We start from the raw sequence: 19590 nt of genomic DNA on the forward strand, positions 1-19590 counted from the left end.
CCCTGAGCCCCCCAGCACGCACCTTTATAGCAGAGGTTGTTCTGGCAGCCTCCTCCGTAGCTCGGCGGGCACTCGGAGCAGGGGCGGCCGGTCTTGTACGGGGCTTCTCCGATCCAGTTGCCCCTGCAAGCACAGGAGCCAGGCGCACCCGTCACACACCCACACACCCATCCAAGCCCCCGGCACCGCCCGGCACTAAAGCAACGGGGAGAACGGGTGTCTCTGCTGTGCTCGCCCTGGGCTGTAGATGGGGAAAGGCAGCCTGTCCCGGCTCTTTCCATCCCCGACCCCAGCAGTAGCTCAGCGCCAGCTTCCCGCTTGCCTTCACCTCTCAGAGCCACCAGGCTCCCACCATCTTGTGCAACACCCCCCGGCAGCTGCATTGGGACAGGCTGCAGCGCAGCTTTTACCATTTAAAAGCAGCCTCATTTTCCATCTGGAACCTTTTCCAAACAGGAAAACCACCAGAAATACATGGACCCTCGTGCCAGATCATCTGGGAACCAGAGCAGCACCCCGCATTCCCTCCTCACCCAGCCTGGCCACCCTCGCGTCCCCAGTTTTGCCTCCGAGGCTGCAGAAACATCACCCTGGCCCAAAGCAACCAAGCAAAGACTGAACAACCAGCCCAGGAGAGCCTTGTAAGAGAAAAGTTCCTCCCTGTTTTGCCTCCAAGATGAGATTTTTTAGGGGTTTACCTAAATGAACAGCATGCAACAATCACTTTTACATTAGACTCCAATAGATATACTGCGATCTTAGGTAAACAGGAGTAAACCAATGGATTGCTGCATTTTCCTCAAGAAACTACCCAGAAAAACAGCCCCTTCTGGCACTCCGTGCTGCTTGAGGGGCTGCGAAGGCTGGAGGAGCCGGAGCTCAGCCCGTGGCCCAAACCCTGGGGGTGTTGCTCTGTCAGCTGTCTCCACCTACAAGGCCAGCTGAGGACAGTGCGCGCTGACGCCAGCGAGAAAAGATTAAGCAGAAACTGCAGGAATAGACTATTTTTCCATCCAGCAGCCTGAATGGACGACATGCAAGCAGCCCAGCCGGCTGCAGGAGCTCCACGGGAGATGGTGATTCCTTCCGAGGAGGAGGTTGTTAAATCCCACCAAACCACAAGCAGAATGTGCTCGGTGTCCAGCATGGGGAGAGGGGCTTAGGCAGCCCCCCCCAGCGCTCTGCCGGGGTGGCACTGCCAGCTCTACACCCGCACGGCTGCTTTCCCCTGCATCATTCTGCCCGGGGATCTCCAGCAGTCAGATGCTCTCCAGGCCACTCAAATACAGTGCTTTCCCTGTTTTGTTTTGGTTTTACATTTTAAATTGCCAAGGACTTGGAGCAGGAATGTTTCCCCTATTAGCCATTAAAGCAAAAATATTAATTGTCCATTGTCAGGTAGAAAGCTCCTCCTAGATGTAGTAGCCAAGAAAGATGGATTTTCCTTTTGAAATTTAATCAAACCATTGAGCCAGCTAAATCTTGACCGATGCAGTAATTTCACTTGTCTTTTTTAAGCCACAGGGAGCTCATCAGGTCTGGGATTTATCTCCTCGCAGCTCCTTGGCTCTCTCCCACCAGCGGCTGCCGCAGGGCTGGCTTTGCACGAAGCAGCAGTGTGCTTAAACCAGCAGCTTTTGCAGGGAGGGGACCGCAAATGCATCACGGCACGGCAGCTTACCTGGCCGGTGGAGAGGCTGCTGCTGCTGCCGGAGCGTTATTCACCCCCATCCATCCCCTCCCACCCTCGCCAGCAGCCCAGCCAGCTCCATCCTGGCCATCTCCCGCTCCTCCTTCCCATGGCAGGAACATCAAAGCTCCAGCCTGGCCCCAGCCCCTCGTTCGGTTTTCCAGGCAATGCTCAGAAGTCTTGAACCAGCTCTGTGCTGCCGTCTAAAGCGAAAATTTCAAGCCACAACCACCAGTCTAGACTGCCTGAAATCACTTCCCCAGATCCCGGGCTAGCGGAGCAACCTGCCAGTTGCAGGAAAGCTGGAGCGAGCCCAGCTTATCTGCCTTACTTTGGCGAGTAGTTGCAGACCAGGTAGACGGCGTTCTCCCAGATCTCTCCCCAGACGTTCATCTGCTTGCAGACGTTCACGGCGCAGCCGATCTTGTTCGTCGTGGCCCAGACTATCTGCAAGTGCGACGCAGTTATTAAAATCGGCAAAGTACTGCGCTGCGGGCACGCACTGCAGTGACAGCGGGGACACGGGGGGTGCGGGGGGTGCAGGTACAAGGGCCTTTCGTCTCCCTTACCTGGGTGTAATGCGTGCACATAGAGCCAGTACATTTGTCTGGGCACCAGGGGTTGCACTCGTGAGGATATGGGTATGTGTAATCTTTAACCTCATCATACCAAGACTGGACATGGAAAGCTGGAGACCGATACCTGAAGGAGCAAAGAAAGTTTAAAATCACAAAGCTCTGGTAGAAGTTTGCAAACAGTATCTGTAGCCTCCTGCCATTGTTGTAAGCTCAGATTTTTTTAACGCAAGTTTTGCTAATTTTTATGTAACAGTTTCTTAAGGCAAGTTCCATTCATTGAGAAGGCGTTGCTTAAAGACCCCAGTAACATGGTCTAATGGGCAGCAAAGAAATCTCATTGAAAATATTAAAGATGATTGTTTTTCCCTAAGATTCACAGCCCGCTCTGACTCGGTATTATTTATAGGTTTGACATGTTCTTCAAGTGCCGCTGACCTGAAATGTCCTCTTGACTTTTTCCACAGAACTACAAAAAACTTCTAGTTGGGCAGAAAGTTGTATTTTGGAAGTAAACAGAAGTTAAGGTTTGCCAAACACCTTAAACCGAAAGCCATCGTGCACCTATTTTACCACCGGGCAATTAGCTAAATCTGGAAGTCCGCTAGCAGTTCATACTGTAAGACCGTTGAAAGCGAGTGGGCTTTTGCACCCCCACATCACGCCTGGAGCTGGTGCACACGCAGCCCACCTTCCATTGCAGCAGTGCCCCCCCGCAGCGAGCCCCCGCGCAGGCTGCGGGCGCTTGGTGCAAGCTCTGCACCAGCTGCTGCAGCCCGCGGCAGCACTGACGCCACTCGGGCCGTCTGCAGGAGCACCAGTGACGCTAAAACTACCGATAGAAACTCGTACGCATTTTGCGTGCTACGTACACAGCCGGCAAAGGGAGTAATCTGCAAAGTGTGTGTCAAAGCAGAGCAGCGCTTCGAGCCCACTGCTTTTTATTGCTTTCAACAGCTCACACGAAGCAAGCGGCCAGAAACACGGGTGATATCATTACCAACTGGAGTTTGTTCTTTCAGCCAACTCTTCATTAAAAATCATTCATTAGAAGTATTTTAAAAACATTAATCTCATGATGTCATTAAGTGAATACTTTCCGAATCCTATTTTACAGGAGAGGAAATTGAGGCAATCAAGTTATGGCCCGTTCCTGAAAAAGCTGAGATATATCTGCTTTCTTTTTCCCTTCAGCGACTGCAAAGGGAGCAAGATTGGATCTACCTCCATCAGTAATCCACGGCCATCTCGAACGTTTGTAGGAGAGCCAAGAACAGCATGATCTTTTGACTTTGTTTCCAATGTATTAACCACCGTACTTTCCAATCATTATTTAATTCTGCCAACAAAAACAGGCCCAATTTTTATATTGGGCTAATTTCACACCAGCAAATTTCCATCGCTTTCGACCAAGTCCTACCTGATTTACAGCAAACATAACTGCATTTCCACCCATTAGGGCTCCTGAGCACGTACAAAATGTTTGCTGCGTAAAGCAGACTTAACCTGTAACAGGCTCAAGGATAGGGGCTTAACAAATTTCACCATGAGACAGAGAGGCAAATCCATCTGGAAGTCTTAACAACAGCTTTCCTAGCTGGGTTCACAAATCTAGGGTAAAACCCTTCCCCAGGAAGTCAAAAAAAAAAGAAAATATAAATCTGCAGTGTTTTCAGTAAAGGGAAATTAGGAGCTGGATAAGTATTTATGGGAAATTCAGCAAGAGATATTTAAGTTCCGAACCAGCAGCTGAATCCAAACATTGTTTCTGAGAAACTTCAGCTTTCAGCCAGCTCTCAGCGTGGTGCCAGAACTCCCCCTTGAAACAGCAGATTTAGGAGCAAGGGTGATGACTTCTGTAGCTGTTCTTTAAGAGTAAGAGTGACCTTAAGCACATCACAGCTGCGTTACTCAAGGCTACAGATAAATGGAGTTACGCACACCAGCGTGGCTTTGCTGGGAACGGGGAGCCGAAGGTGGCTGCAGACGTTGCTGCTCTAACCGTTTCACCAAAGCAACGGCAATTAATGAGCCTCAGCTTTTCTCCCGTCTCCCCAGTGCTCTGCTAAGTATCAACAAAGCACAACCTTGCAACTAGCTCTCCAGAAGCATCCATAAATTGCTTTTTGCAGTGAGCTTGTAGCACCCCGACTCTTACCTGCCCCAGTGAACCGCCAAGTTCTGTCCAATTGACCTGATGAGGACACTAGGCCCATGGTCCCAGATACACTGCTGAGCCCAAGCTTGGGCTGATCTCTCCAGCTCATCATCCCAGGTCTTCAGGGTGCGGGGAGAGAAAAGAACAGGTCAATTTGTCATCTCAGGCATATTACATCAAGAGACCCAACCAACAGCAGCTAGTGGAGAAAGACTAAATTACAACTCACCCCGGCCTGTCATTGTGGAAGCCAGGACATTTCAATAAGGTGCCCTAACCTAAGAGCAAGTTTCTCAAGACAACCCCCTGCCATGGAAATGCAGGGCACTAAAGGGTCTGTTATTTCTCCTGCTTCATGCCATGCTTATTAGGAGGTGCTTTGCATAGGTCAGCAGAAAACACACCTGGGAAGACCTCAAGAACCTCAAGACTATCCACCCTAAAACAAAATATTCTTGGCTCGTGTTTGTCTAATCAGTTAAAAACAACAACAACAACAAAAAAATAACACCCCCAAAAAACCCCAAAACCAAAAACCAAACCCAAACCAAACCAACCAACCAACCAACCACAAAAAAACACCACCACCCAAAACCTCCAAAACCCCAACCCGCTAAAACATCAGGGATGGAGATCTTAGCAGTTCCTCTTGATCACCTATTCCTGAGCTCTGCAAGAATTCTAACATGCAGACAGTGCTCTGATGTAGTTCAGCATGATTTTCCATCTGTTGTCCATACTATCAGGACATTTCCAGGCTTTCCCATCAACCGGAATTCCAACACTGGATGTGTTCCTGCATTCCACCACCAACGCAGCTGAAGATCTTTTGGCCCAACCACTTAACCAAGAGGTGTGTGGGTATGTCTCCTTGTCCCATCTCCCCTTCTCCTTCCAGAATAACTGCCGAGTCCCCCAGTGGATCCAGTCAAGTTTAACAGAGGTGGCAAAGCCCCAGAGCTGTCAAGTTAACGCCACTCTTGCTGAAACAGGCATCAGGTTAGAAGTGACAGCTCCTGTTGAGGTTCCCCCCGAGGGAAGGGTGGTGGTGTGAGAACACTCCTCACTGAGCACCGCCAAACGAGAGCTCAAGCAGGGTACGTAGACTAACAGGAAAGCAGGCTTCGCTGGCTCCACTGCCCAGGAGCGTATTTGGTTTGAAGGCCAGACTTGCTGGACCCAGTAGACAGTGCCCCGAATTCCTTGTGTAATTACTGATGGCTGGCCTGTTCAGAAAGTCCTTAGAGGCTAATTTGTTGGGATTAAAATATTACTGCACATTCCTACAAACAAAACCAAAGAGAACAGAGGTCTTGCAATGTGTCTCCAGCCCATTCACGTGCCAGCACAAGATTACGGTCTTTTTCAACATTTACCATCACAACCAGCTGGTCTTTCCAAGTCCCGTCTTCTCCAGAAGGAAAGCAACTTCTGAGCTCAAACATCGGACCTGTCAGAACCTGTCTGGAGGACTGGAGGGCATTTAGGCTCTCAAACACATTTAGAAAACAGCAGGTGCTCATTCTGAGTAAGTAGCTGAACACAGTCTCGGGCAGTTATAACCGGGATGGGGATGGACCGCATGTCCCTGGCTAAGGCAACAGGAAAACACAGCGTCTCCTGGAACTTGGTGTGTCTACACTATCTTTGTAAGGCAAACATGAGCTCATCTAACTGAGCTAAGAGCCCAGATCTCTGAGAACAGCTTATCATTAAGCATGCTCAGCAACCCAGCTTCCAACAACATCCCAGCGCTGCTCTGAACTCATCAGCTTGGCTCTGAACTGAGCAGCGGCCAAGCAAACCCATGTCAGCCTGCAAAACCCCGTGCGGACACAGCTCCGACAGAGGGAATAAACCATTTTCCATCTCAGCCCTCCAGCTCCTTGAAGGTGTATGGGATCTGTCCCACCGCACACATGTTTCCAAACCTCTGCTCAGGCAGCTGTATGTCTAGGCACAATCGCAATAGTCTTTTTGTGGTCTCCCACTTGCTGCACTAGGCAATGAGCAGCCACAATCTGCCTTCCCATCCAACACATAAGCCGCAGAAACTCTCCCAAGCACTGCTAGTACTTCAGACTTCCTAGCAGAGCATTATTCCCTGCAGCCTCAGAGGCGGAGATGTTCCAAATCTCCTAATTTAATGCAGAGACATTATAAGCAATAGGCCATTAAATGGAAATCGATGCAAATGTATGCGTTACATCGTCCTTTGATGCCTATGGATAAAAGAAATGAACTCTGACAAGAGATGCTCAACAGGTAATTGGGAACAAGCTACATCTTTGCATGGCTTTGTGCTTGGGGAGTAGAGCAGCTCGTTTCTGCAGGCGGCAGATTACAAAGCCATCCCATTTAAATTACAGCAGTTATTCACCTCTTGCTTCTCAGACGTGAATGCGGTCAGGAGGCTGGAATTATTTCAGAGCAATAAACATATTAAAAAAAATTATGCGATTTCAGACTTTCCCAGCTATGCTTGCAGGAATCCTTTATGCCAATGTTCGTAGCAGTATCTAGGAAGGCTGCTGAAGGCAGAGGGGCCGTGTGTGCCTGTGCTCAGATCCCTTCTCAAGCAGGGATCGAGAAGCCTTTGGGTGTGAGTGATTCCAAGTGATTTAGCACAGGGACTCTTTTTTACTCCCCTGAATTTCCTTTCTGCCAAATTTCCAAACTGCCTTTCAAAGTACAATATACACTGTATGTAAAACACACGCATGGCAAACATACACTATACTACAGTTTGTAGGTTGATATTTAGTAAGAATACATACCACAACGAGTCTGCTTTCTCAGCCTAACTAGTTTGTAAACCTAAGCCCAGACACCTGAATTGCAGTGATCAGGTTTCTCACACAATTTTCTCCCCAGCTCAGGCTTTTTGCAATACTGGCAATTGCTTTTAGCAGTGGCAGGACAGTCCAGGACTGACAAGTCCTGGCAGAAACTTGGATAAACTTTGCTAACCCACACAGAAATACCGTCCCACCCTGACGAGGAAAGTCACTACGCTACAGTTTAGAGGAAGGATGCATACCTTATACATGAAAACAAACTATTTTCCTTCCAGCAATCTGTACCAAGAACAATTTTGCCTTATCCAGCTGTCCTTGAGGCCTCCGCAAGAGGAAAGATTTCTGCCTTTCATCACTGCTGAAAGCCATCTGGCTAAGCTGTCTTAAAAGGTCAAGATGTCCTAGGAACTATTACGTCCTTTTTACTCTAGGCTTATTAACGAGGACTTTGGTTTGGTCTTGGTGCCCATGCATTGCCTGCTGTTAAAGAGCCCAAACCCGCTGTGGAAGTGTTGATCAGAAAGCTGTCAGAGGGGCTGAGGGAATTCTGGATGCGACCAGCTTCATCAGGAAGATGTACACTGCTCACTCATTTCCCATTAACACTGAATACCTGTCCTAGCTTTCATTTATACAAACCCCATAGCAAAACTGTTTCTTTCCTCATTTACTCACTCCACATTACCTTTATTCCATATGTGAATAATTCTTTTGATCTCAAGATAAGTCATGGGACCCACTGTGTTATTGCTTGCTTATTAACAGCCTCCACTAACTAAAGTTCACACTGTAACAGAAAGATACATCCCTTTCCTGAAATACATTAGGTCCCTTTGCCACTTTAGATCTCTTAAATACGTCAGATATGGAGCTGGGAGAAGGGACTTTCACGAGGCAGCGTTTGGAAGCTGATGGGCAAGAACAAGTTTACCTACTGATCCCTGGACCAGCACTGCACATCGCCTGTGATGCCCCACAGCAGCACCAAAGGAAAAGAGAGAAGTTTATCTACGTACTAAAGACAGACCATCCTCTTAACAGAGTCCAAATGAGAAGTGTCCTATGCAGAACAAAGGATTAAAGTGAAATTCACGTTCAGCGCATACACAGCATTTCCAAGTAGTATTGGGTAAACACGAATACATGAAAGGCTGATTATAGCCCTTCCAAGTAGCACCATCTTATACTCAGCTTCTTTCTTCACGGCATATAAGGCTTTCATTTACCCTCAATTGCCCATAAAAACCACTAGAAAAGGGCGCTGAGCAAAGGCAAATAGAACAGTGTAACCACGCTGCAAGCGTCAACAGCAGCCGGCCAGCGGGCAGCCCGCCGCGGCAGCCCTCTCCGATCCTCAAAGCCAACCAACACACATTTGGCTTTCCCGTGCTTTGTGTTTACTGTCTGGCGATGAACCAGGTCACCTCTCCTCCGGCAGTGCCTTGCCCGCAGGGTGACACGGGAGCCCGCTGCGAGGGACAGAAAGCACGGGTCCTTAGAAAGGCACGCAGTGTCTGGCAGAGGTGGGATAAAAGACCAGTGGTGGGAACACTCACGGGGACCAGCTGATGGACAGCTGTCCCTCCTTACTGTCCTCTGCCCTCCCTTCTCTTTTCCTTTTCCCTACGGTCACAAAAGGCAGGATTTTCCATTCGTAGCTCTCGTTTCAGCACAGCCGGCAAACAATTTTGTATTACATTTAAGCATACTTTGCTTTTACCCTTTTAAACGTGGTCTTAACAAATCATTAATCGCTTGATCTGTCAGCAGGAGTGCAAGCTGAAGTCAGACCCGTTTTGGTTGTAACTATATTTGCACACTGGGGAAAGGCACACACAAAAAAATTATTTGCCTACATCATTTTGTGGCCCCGCAGTATTTTGATGGCATGTCGAAAATAGCTCAAAATGGGGTCACTGGCATCAGGTGAAAAAAACTATTCATCTGAATTGTTGATGATAAAGGCATATTTCATACGGACACTTTTAAGTTCTCCCTCTGAAGTGGGAGAATACACTGACCAAACTTTTATTTTGGTTTCCTGAACTACAAAAAGCCAATAGCACTGACCCATCCACCCATGAACTCCCAAAGTCTTTCCAGCTACTTCCAGGGACTGAAATTCTTTGCAGATGGAGCCACATTCCTCGAGCCCTGTTTCTCTAAGGTCCTGAGTGGATTCCCAGCAGCATCATGGATGCTTGGCTCACGTTAGTAATCTCTGGTGACCAGTGTATGACAAAAGGGCAGATGGTGGTAGCTGATCAGTTGGGTGGTAGCTGATGGCAACCCATGGACCATCAGAAGTTTCCCTGAGTAGACTGTGCTGTCCCAAAACACCGGTCGCAATGGTCTGAAAGCTTTCACAGGGAGAACGTGGGTTAAACACCAAGGAAAATTTTATGCTTTTATGACATTAAGGTAATGGAAGAACCTGCTGAGGCAGGCTGTGGAATTGCCATCACTGGAGATGCATCCAGGGCTGGGCCAGACGCTAGTTTATGAATAATGGAACCAGTCCTGAAACTATGCAGCGGATGGACTCGATGACCGATTAGTGGCCTTTTCCAACCAAAACAGTCCAATGATCTACAGCATCATTCGCTCCGGAATGAAACTGCTCCAGGAAACCTCTTGAGAAAAACTTAACTTTAGAGGAAATTTGCTACACCTCTTGCACCATAAGGAAAATTAAAATAAAGTTTAAAAATGTAATAATAAATGTAGGTATCAGCAGCTAGACTCACCATGTATTCCATATTAGAGGCCACTGGGTACACTTGACCTCTCAGTTTATTGTGGAGCATCACTATCTCCTGCCTGTCTGACAATAAGATGGCTCTCTTGGATCTGGAGTGAGTTTCTCCATCCTGGTATTTACTCAGAATGCTCTCCAGGTGACTTGAGTTGGGCAAGATGAAGCATTCGGCAGCCTTTGTCAGGAGCAGCACGCATCCAAGGGGAAGGATCCAGGGCAGGGCAGGATTCATGCCGCCTCCTCGCTGGCCGGCAGCAGCAGGGATGAAGATGACGGGAGGTTTTCTTGCAGGGGCTCCTGTGGCTCAGCGCAGGTCTGGATTCTGGGGAGAAAGAGGCAGTCAGAGGAGCGCCAGAGAAGCTCTCGGAGCATATAGCCCTCAACGATGAAGCCGCACAACCCAGGTTTTGGCTCGGAAAAGAGCAGTGCCTACAGTCTAAGCAATTACTGCCCACCCCAAGGATGGGCAGACCCGAACAGCACCGCCAGTGATGGGCACTCAGTGCACTGCACCAGGGAACGCTGCTGACGGCGCACTGGGAGCGGGCATCACCCCAGCCTGGCGGCAGATGCCTTCACCAAAGATGCCAGGGGTGCAGGTGTCACCCTGCGACACCCAGCAGCTCTCAATAACCCCAGCTCTATCCCTCCCCAGGCGGGGAGACATTTGAAGCTATTCACCCAAGAGCAGCTGTTAAAGTAGAGAATGGATATGAATAAAAGGGAAAGTAAAATTCCCAGGAAGCCAGATCGCAGAGGTCAGACATCAGCAAGAGCTATTTTGGAGGCCCCAGTCTGCCAACAGACTCCAGCGGAGCAGCTGGCAGACCCAGCGAGAGTGGCTGTTTATGTGAAATGTCACCGTAATATCGAACAACCAAACTCCCTGCTGGCCCGTGACGCACCGGGGTGTTCTCGCTGACGCATCGCTGTACGGCAGTGGGCCCGTGGCCAGCAGCATGAATTACGGCAGATGACGAGAGGAGCCAGAGCACCCGTCCTCCCCTGGCCAGAAGATGAGGTGTTCCCATGCCCACTAGGAGCCATTGGCACCAAGGGCTGAGAGACATGGTCCCGATTTGGTCATTGCCAGCCTCAAATGGCTTCATTTAATCCCCACCCCCACCCCCTTGCTCCATGGTGCTCCCGCTCCACCTGCCATTTCCAAAGTAAACTCTTCCTCCCTTCCTCTCTCCCCTGCCCCGACCTCTCCATCTAATGAGCCTTGTGCGTCCTGGCCGGTTCTATTTAGCCCACAAGCTATTCAGGGAAGGAAACCTGTGTCGCCGCGTGGCTCTGCAGCACCTACTGCTCTTTGGGCAGGATTTAAGAGCCACTAGAGCAGAATCAATCCATCGGGGCAATAAGCACCCATACTGACAGTGCAAACACAGCATCTCTCTCCTTAGGGCTAAATTTTGGAAGAAACCTTTCCCATCCCTTTCTTCAACACTAGGCGAGGATCTGGTTTTGACAGCACTGTTACAAGGCGCGCTGAAAGCATTCCTATGCAGCGTCATGAAACAAACCCCAGATCAGCAAGAATTATTCGAGAAGGTTCAGCCCAGTGACAGGGATTTGGACACTCCGAGACTGGACGAGTTGGAAGCCACTCAAGGCAGGGAGGCACCTTCCAGCTCCCAGGTGGAAAAACTACTCTCGAGCAAAGTCCCAACCCCCTGTCCCCTGGCACAACAGCACCTGCGGAGGACAGTGGCAAGCACGAGGTGCTTAGCACAGGTGGGGAGCCCCAAAAAACTCTTGAGGCCACTGAGAACCCCTGAAAACTTGTTGGCTGTCTACACAAAATGAGACAAAGTCCCCGTTTGAGGTTTCTTGCTTGTACTGTATTAAGGCAGATGAAAACCAGCTGCCCTCAGCCCCTCTCCAGGCAGCGCACGGAGCCTTTGCCTCACAGAACAATGCAGGAATGTAATTTGCTCGGTTTAGGTAACGGCTGCTTATTATTTCCTGCTCTGCAGAGCACGTCGAACACACACGCCTTGTCCCCAGCTCCAGGCACACCTGAAAGACAGGACGTTCGGTGGCAGCGGGACAAATCCTGCTCTAACCTCATCCTCTTCGCAACCTTGTTTGCTGGCATGTACTTCCCCCCCATGCCAGAGCCCAGCTTTCTAACCTGGCTGCAGAGGGGCAGGGGAGGCAAAACGAGCTGTTGCTTTTGTAGACTGTCTGACCCAAATTCAGGGAACAATTCCTACTTTGAGGCACTTCCCAACGAGTTTAAAAATAGATGCTCTGCCACAGCCGTTTACAATGTGGCCATTTAGCACCAGCAATGTTCCCTGCAGCCTGCCCTGTAGGTAGAGCAGGCGCAACAGACAGCTAATACACGCTGCAGCTGTACCCCTTCATTTGGCCCCGTGCCCTTTGCTAAATAGGAGCCGGCATCCACTACCCATTTAAGGCAAACACTGAACTTACAGAAAGGGCAGCCTGAAAAAAAAAAAAAAAATCAGCTGTAACATCTGAAAGCCCAGAGGAGCTGCCCCACTCACGGCTGTGCAATGAAGCCAGCGCGTCTGGTTTCGCCATCCAACCAAAACCTCGCAACAGATGGTGCATTATTCCTCGGGATGCTCTCCCCTGGATCCCGTTAGCGAGCAAGAGGATACTAGCACCTCTCTTAAATTAGGTCGCTTTGGCACTATCTTCTTTTTCACTTGGGGTGTGCAGGTCCTTCTCCCTGCTTTGGCTCGCACTCAAAGGAAGAATGAAGCAATCTGAGAGGAGCAGGGAGCAGAGAGCTCCCGGGCCAGAGTAACTGCAAACAGCAGGAAGATGCTCACATTTAGAAAGTTCTTACTGATTTCAGATGTCTGTCCATTTACCTCTCCTAATAGCCTCATGCCCAGGTGTAACAAAACACGTGGGCACGTGTTAAAGCTCAAGCAGCCCAAGCGCCCTGCAGAGCCGGGGCAGCGGCTGCCGGCTGGCTGCACCCGCAGCTCCTCGTCGGGGAAGAGCGAAGTCACACTGCCTTTCAGTTCCGATCTGACATTATTCGGAGAAAATTATCAGCTGACAGTCAGCTGAGGAAGTCTCTGCTGTTGTTTTCAAAGGTTCAAGAGAAGCACTAGCCTCCCTTCAGACACATGGGGCCCTTGATACTGGTGCCAGGTAAACATCTGGGAGCATTCAGGAATGAGTGAGTCAGCAGAAACCCAGTCCTTAATATGTTGTAAAGCCTGTCCAAACTGGGGACAAAGGGGAGGCTGCCTTCTGGGGTCTGAGGAAGTTCCAAAGCAGCACCGGACTTTGGAAAAGATTATTTTTAGAAAGCTATTTCCCCAGCTAATGGATAGTGTCTGTCTTTCACAGAAAGCAGAAGAGCTGGTAGCATTTGAAGCCTGGCACGGAGCACTGCCTGCTAAAGCCACACGCAGGCTGACTTCTGTGCTCCGTTATGTCCTCGCTTCACCTTATTCCTTACAGCTATTGATCTTTAACTGCCCCCCTGGTAAAGGATACGAGTGAGGGTCTATTCCTTGGTTAAGGATGATATTCGCAGCCAAAAAATCCCGGGACCTGTGGAATTATACTTGGAACAAGCAGACAAGGCAGGAAAACGCAGAAGTTAGCTTGGGATACTGGCAAAGCATCCAGAAGAGCAGAACAGAGGGAAGTTAGCCTAGGACCAGCTTCCAGCCTGAGTTAGCCCGGGATGAGCTTCTAACCTGGGCCAAGAAACGCAGTGATAAAGCCACAACATACTTAAGGCATTAAACCCCAGGTCGTTCATTCATTTAACAGAGCTGCACACATTTCAAGCTTTGAAGAACTGGGTTGGGTTCAAAATAAAAGCGGGATGACAGGTTCCTTGACGCAGGATATAACATCATCTGCAAAGAACATGCCGCAGATTCAGCATCTTCAAGGCCACGGGCCAAAGCATCTGGATCTTCCATTACAATCCACTCCCACAGAACTGAAGTGGGTGAGTTTCTATGCAAAACCACATGGAAAACCCACTGGTAAGAGACACAACATGTGGCGACACTCTGAAATTCCTTTCACACAGGACTTTAGAGCAGAGCTGCACAAACAGGCTGCCTGGAGCAGACTAGATGTGCCCATGGGTAGTCAGCTCTTAGAGACTGCTACAGCATCCCTTAGATATTTTCTATTTGCGTAGAAATCCACTCCTGTACTTGAAAACTCCTCCTATTCATTCAAGATTCATGTTTATTAATCTTGCATTAACTTCTGCTAAAGCATAAATAAGGGAAGCTCAGGCACATTGTGCTATTTTATACCATACAGGCAACTTTTCAGAGCAGCTCCTAAAATTGTGACTTCTTAATAGAGCCATTTCTTGCACACACCCCCCACACCCCCCAACCACATTTCAGAAGCAAGGACCAAAGCTGACACTTACCTTACCGAGTACTTCCAAGTCTCCAGGAAATTGTAGCTCCTCCAAGCCTGCTTGTGGAAAATAAATTATATATCTGAAATATTTAAAGGAGGAGGTGGGGAAAAAGGATGAAATAAGCCTTAGGAGGTGTGAGATGTGCAAGGTCTCAGCTCAGCAGCTTGTACCAACTGCAGTCTCACAGAGCTCCCCAGTGGTATTTATGCTCTCCAGGCAAAGAGGACAACCCTGGATCATCCTGTTTGGCAATGGGCCTGTAGCAATAACGACAAGGAGGTAAAAAAAAAAAAAAAAAAGGGGGGGGGAAACCCCAAACCACAAAAAGGAGGCAGGAGCAAGGAGCGGAGGGGTGTCGCTTGGGATCTCAGCAGTTTGAAGATAGTCATTGGGGTTCAGCAAATTAGGACCATCCTCCCAAAGGCTGAAATGCAACACCCGGGGAGAGGGGGAGAGGAGGAGGAGGAGGAGGAGGAGGAGTGCAGCCAGATGATCATATAAAAGGGTTTTGCTTTGCTTTCCCTTGCAGTCGGCTCTCGGGCAGAGCTCAGAGCCCGGCAGGTTCCCAGGGCCATGGGAGCATCCTCCTCAGAGCCGAGGGGCGACCGCCGCGACGCCTCGGTGTGGGGCTCGGGGGACTCGGGAGGGGGAATTCATGAAAGGAGTTTTTCTGCAAGGGACTGAAGCCAGCTGTCTCCTCCCGGCTGCCAGGTCAGCCATTTTCTGCTTCCCACAGGGAAATCCCACCGCAGGTCCTGCTGCTCCCGGGCTGACAGCTGGGCTGCACCCCCACAGCAAAGCGGGGTCCCAGCTCCGGCAGCAGGGCTGAGCAGGGTGCAGCCCTCGGGCACACCCCATGGCATTCCCCCCCCCCTTTTTTTTTTTCCCGGAGCTGGGCATTTGCTGGGAAACAGAAGATTTATCACCCTCCGCAGTTTGTTCCCAAAGCTCTTCCAGCACTGACATTCCCCACGTACACCCACGGTTCAGTCCTGCTGCTCCAGCGCGACAGACGGACTTACGGAGATTAAGGAAATAAATAAGTTAGCAGCACGTCCAGGCAAGGCACGGCTCACCTCTTCTGCCGCCCCAAAAACCCCAGTTTTTGCATCAACCTCTGTGCCCCCTTGTTGAAACACAGTTTTATTTGCTGTGGAAGGAAATGACTGAGCAAAAGACAAGCTGAAAGCTTGTTGGTTTTTTTTTTTTTTTTAAGTAAAAAAAAAAAAAAAACCAGGAAAAAATAAACCAGTATCATGAGTAACAACATGAGTGTATTACAGCATCTCTGTTGCAGCAGCCACAAGCCTGCAGCAGGATGCTGCAGTGCCCGGAGCGAGCAGGTCCAGGCATCACCACCCATGGGAGTCCCCTGGGGTCCCCACCCAGCAGCACTGCAGGGTCCCCCAGATGCTGGCACGTACCCGGGGTCACCCAGCCCGGGGCAGCCCCCTGTGGAGGGGGCACCAGCAATGGCCCAGCAGGGAGCCAGGGCAGCATCCATCCCCTGGATTTGGCACATCCAAGCAAAGCAGCTATGATTTTTCCAAACCCACCACCTAGTTCTCTCCCCAAAGGTCTGGGAAAAAAAGTCCTTCCATTCCCCTCAAGAGTCAATATTTATTTCTTTGAGCAAATCACCAAACCCTTTTATTTAATGCTTACAAGAAGGGAGCTTACAAGATACTCTGCCACTGAGAGGCTTATTTTAACCCAGCAGTGCTCAAAAAGCAGAATGACATTTACCAAATTTGTTCAACAGTGCGTGAGCAAAGCAGCAAATATTGGCAGCCGAGAGAGCAACTCCACCGAGCAAAGAAAACAACCCCTCTGAAGTCAGCCCTAAGACATATCTGCCGATTTAATCTTTTACACCATTTTTTAAAATAATTCTTCAGTAAGTAGCAGATTCTCATCACTTGGGGTGCACCTTCAGCACTGTGCGCGTGCTGCCTCTTTTACCCAAGCAGAGCTGTGACATGGGGGGGACCCAGCCCTCCCCCAGTCAGTCCCAGTCCCGCAGCCTGGTACAGCCACAGCCCCCCTCCCTGCTGCCCTTCCCCACTGGCCACATTCTCCCAGCTGTATTTACAAAGACTTTCTGTGCGCTTCAAAACAAACTGTGTATGTAACATATGGCCCGTCGTTTGGCCCTGCCAAGGCTGCTCGCTCCCGAGAAACCTCGGATGCTGCCCCGACACGGGCAACTCAAAGACCACACAGCCCTGGGTCAGCAGGAGGTTCTGCACCGTTTTGCCTTAAAAATCACTGTATCATCCCCTTACTTTCCTTGCTCCTCTGATTCACTCTGGATCGATGAGTTTGCTGTGTTTTCAGAAGGCTGCTTCTGTATGAAATGATGAAGTTCATCAGCTGAATGATGCTGCAGCCCCCTGTTCCCCAATGCCCCTGAATAAGGAGGGCCAGCGGCAGTGAGCCACCGTGCCCCCCCGGCTGCCAGCCTGAAACCACGCAGCTCCGCAGCCCTGACTCACAGCCCCCAGAAAGTGCTGCTCACTCCAATTACCAGAAAGCTGAATTAACTCGCTCTACATCTCACATACCGATGTACAAATGATTTCCAGATCTCAGAGAAATCCAGTATTTTGTAATCTCCCCAAATGTACCCACGGGAAATGAATTCCTTTAGGATGGTTTGGGCTGTCTGACTTCTCTATCAAGCCTGCTGTTTTACAAAGATCTATTTTTTAATTATTTTTTTTTAATACACACCACCACGGTTTCCCTGTACAAGCTGTGCACGGTTGTGCTTAGGGATGAGCACAGCCCAGAATGAGACTTTTTACCCACCTCATTTTGCCTCGAGTCAGCAGTTTCAGGTCATACATTTGACCCAAGCCAAAACAATCAGAAGTTACTTTTAATCATTCAGCGTTATTACTGCCTTGATTATAACGTCTCCATTTCATATGTGGTAAAAGCCACATAAAGCAGGCTGCATATGTAAGTATCTATTAGGAGAGGAGGCTTTTAATGTAATAGCCAATGAAGAGGAAGAAACACAGATTTCGCAATGCCCTCCTAATTGAGCATGCAGACAGCACGTCTTCATTCTCAACGTCAACTATTTTCCCCTTTATTTACTATTCCTATAGTAGCAGCACCAAACCTGAGCAGGGGCAGCGCGAAGAGCAGGGCAAGAGACCCAAAGCCCTCGTGCTCCGTCCTGTTACCACCTGGCTTTGTCTCTGGCTCCAGAACAGAGCGAGTACAGGGGGGACGGGGGGATGGAGCAAACCCAGTGGCAACAAGAAACGTGCAGAAACTTCAGAAACTTGGTGTAGTTGTGTGCAAGAGCCCAGTGTGCCCAGTGACCCCAGCAGCCCGAGCAGCTCCCGCTGGGTGCCAGGCAGGCAGTGGCATGGCCGTGCTCCTGCTTGGGGCCACCAGCCCCTACCTCGCTGCCTACTCACATCTCCCTCCCCCGCCTGGGCTTTGTCTCTGCTGGAGGATGATGCAGGGGGGTAGAGGCAGCCAAGGAACCCTCCTGAATCCATCCTGCCCTCCCGCAGGGATGAGATGAGGATGCTCCAGTCTCCTGAGCGCACGGCACAATGCTGCCTTGGCATTACGCAGCAGATGGATTAAGAGCGCGGGGATTCTAAATCACGGGAGCGAAAGCCAGGCATTTACAGGTTTACTGCGAAGCAGAACTAACCTTTGGTACCAGGAAGGCCTCTTCGTTCTTTGCCACTGCTCTCCTGTTTTGGGGCAGCCCGGACTGTGACCGCCAGGGTTCATCTGCGGCTTCTTTTCCTCCTTCCTATAATAAAAAAAACATTTCCCCAAACATTTAATCTGCTGAGGATATGCAAGAAAACGACTCCCCACAAAACTTCCCCAAGCCTGTGCTGTTTCACCAGTGCCCAGGTAAGACAAGGGAATCGGTGCACAAGCAGCAGCGATTTTAGAAAATTCTGGGGCACCGCTGACCGCACTGAGGACGAGTGAACGTACAAACCACGAACCTCCTGCCCACGTTGCCACAGCTCACCACGCCTCCCAGGCCCCTCCGCAGCGAGAGATGCTAGAACACACTTTTTTAATAATAAAGGAGCTGGTACATGTCTGCAGACTGAAACAGTTCAGAAATACTAACCCAGCGCTCATCTTTGGTGATTTCACCCCAAAACAGAGACGGCAAACTGCAATCACAAGCTCCGCAGCCGTTACAGCTGGTTATACGCTAATATAAATTCTTTCCAAAATCCTGCTCGGGACAAGAGAGATTCAGAGTACATGTACGAAGAGCAAGCCCCTGCCGGCAGCCCACCTGCTCTTGGGGGATATCATGGAACCCCCCACGGTTTCGTAATTAACACCCAGAGACCTCCCCCACCCCCAAATACCCTGTGCTTTGGGTAACCTCTCGCCTGCCCCATCAAACGCTCCCCGCGCAGAGCCGGGTGATGGCCAACACTCGTCTAACGGCCTCTTGGACTTCCACATCCGAAGCTTCTAGTTTTGAAAACTTTGGGTCTGAATATGCATTTTTAAAAACCACATTTCTTAAGACCTGGTTTAACCGTCAGTAAACAACCACGCAAATTACGGTGTACTGGAGGGGGGGTCGTCTTGGGTGTTGGGGTTTTTTATCTCTTACATAATCACTGACAGTCAAAGCAAATAATTGGCTGCAAATTCCTTGTTTTGCAATGATGGGAGGAGTTTAATATAGAAAATAAAAATTGCGGTTATGTGTTCACATCAGTGTTGCCACATACTTTTTACTCCTCCCCCCACCCTGAGTAATACACTGCAGAGGACAGATTTTAGCAACAAGTGCATTTGTAGGATCTTAGTGAAAAATCAAGAAATTAATACCATCTGAACCACTTCCATTTCATACTAAGAGAGGATTTCAACACTTGCTTTTTGAATTACTCATTGCCATTTCTTGTGAATAATTAATAACACCTGAAGCCTGTTCGTGTTAAGTGAAATCTAGAATTGAATATACAGACTCAAGAACGAATTGCATTTATACAGCAGGAGTTTCTCTATGTCACCTTCTCCGCTCCTGACAACTTTTATGAGATGTTGATACAGGTCTTTTACGAACAGGAAAGATCTCGGTTGTATAAATTCGGTTTCTATATTAATTCAGTTTCTATTCTTTAACCTCAGGGGATAATGCACAGGGGACAGGAAAAGTCCTTGAGCTCCTGCAGCTGCAGGCACCGTTCAACACCAAACC

The 19590-nt window shown here is 49.4% G+C and overlaps 1 protein-coding gene across 2 annotated transcripts in view; it reads right to left on the bottom strand.

Moving 5' to 3' along the window:
* Positions 1 to 18300, bottom strand: part of CRISPLD2 (cysteine rich secretory protein LCCL domain containing 2) — a 35605-nt gene extending 17305 nt beyond the window's left edge. The window contains exons 1-7 of one of the 2 annotated variants that reach the window (XM_037409385.1): positions 18052 to 18300; positions 14379 to 14425; positions 9969 to 10301; positions 4424 to 4542; positions 2260 to 2392; positions 2022 to 2137; positions 23 to 123 (exon numbers count right to left, since the gene is read on the bottom strand). In XM_037409385.1, the coding sequence (XP_037265282.1) occupies positions 23 to 123; positions 2022 to 2137; positions 2260 to 2392; positions 4424 to 4542; positions 9969 to 10211 (712 nt within the window). In that variant the 5' untranslated portion in view covers positions 10212 to 10301; positions 14379 to 14425; positions 18052 to 18300. The remainder of the gene's footprint in view (positions 1 to 22; positions 124 to 2021; positions 2138 to 2259; positions 2393 to 4423; positions 4543 to 9968; positions 10302 to 14378; positions 14426 to 18051) is intronic. The other variant, XM_037409386.1, reaches the window with a different exon arrangement.
* Positions 18301 to 19590: the final 1290 nt, after the last annotated feature.

Source organism: Falco rusticolus, chromosome 15 (assembly GCF_015220075.1).
Source record: "Falco rusticolus isolate bFalRus1 chromosome 15, bFalRus1.pri, whole genome shotgun sequence".
NCBI classification, from domain to species: Eukaryota; Metazoa; Chordata; class Aves; order Falconiformes; family Falconidae; genus Falco; species Falco rusticolus.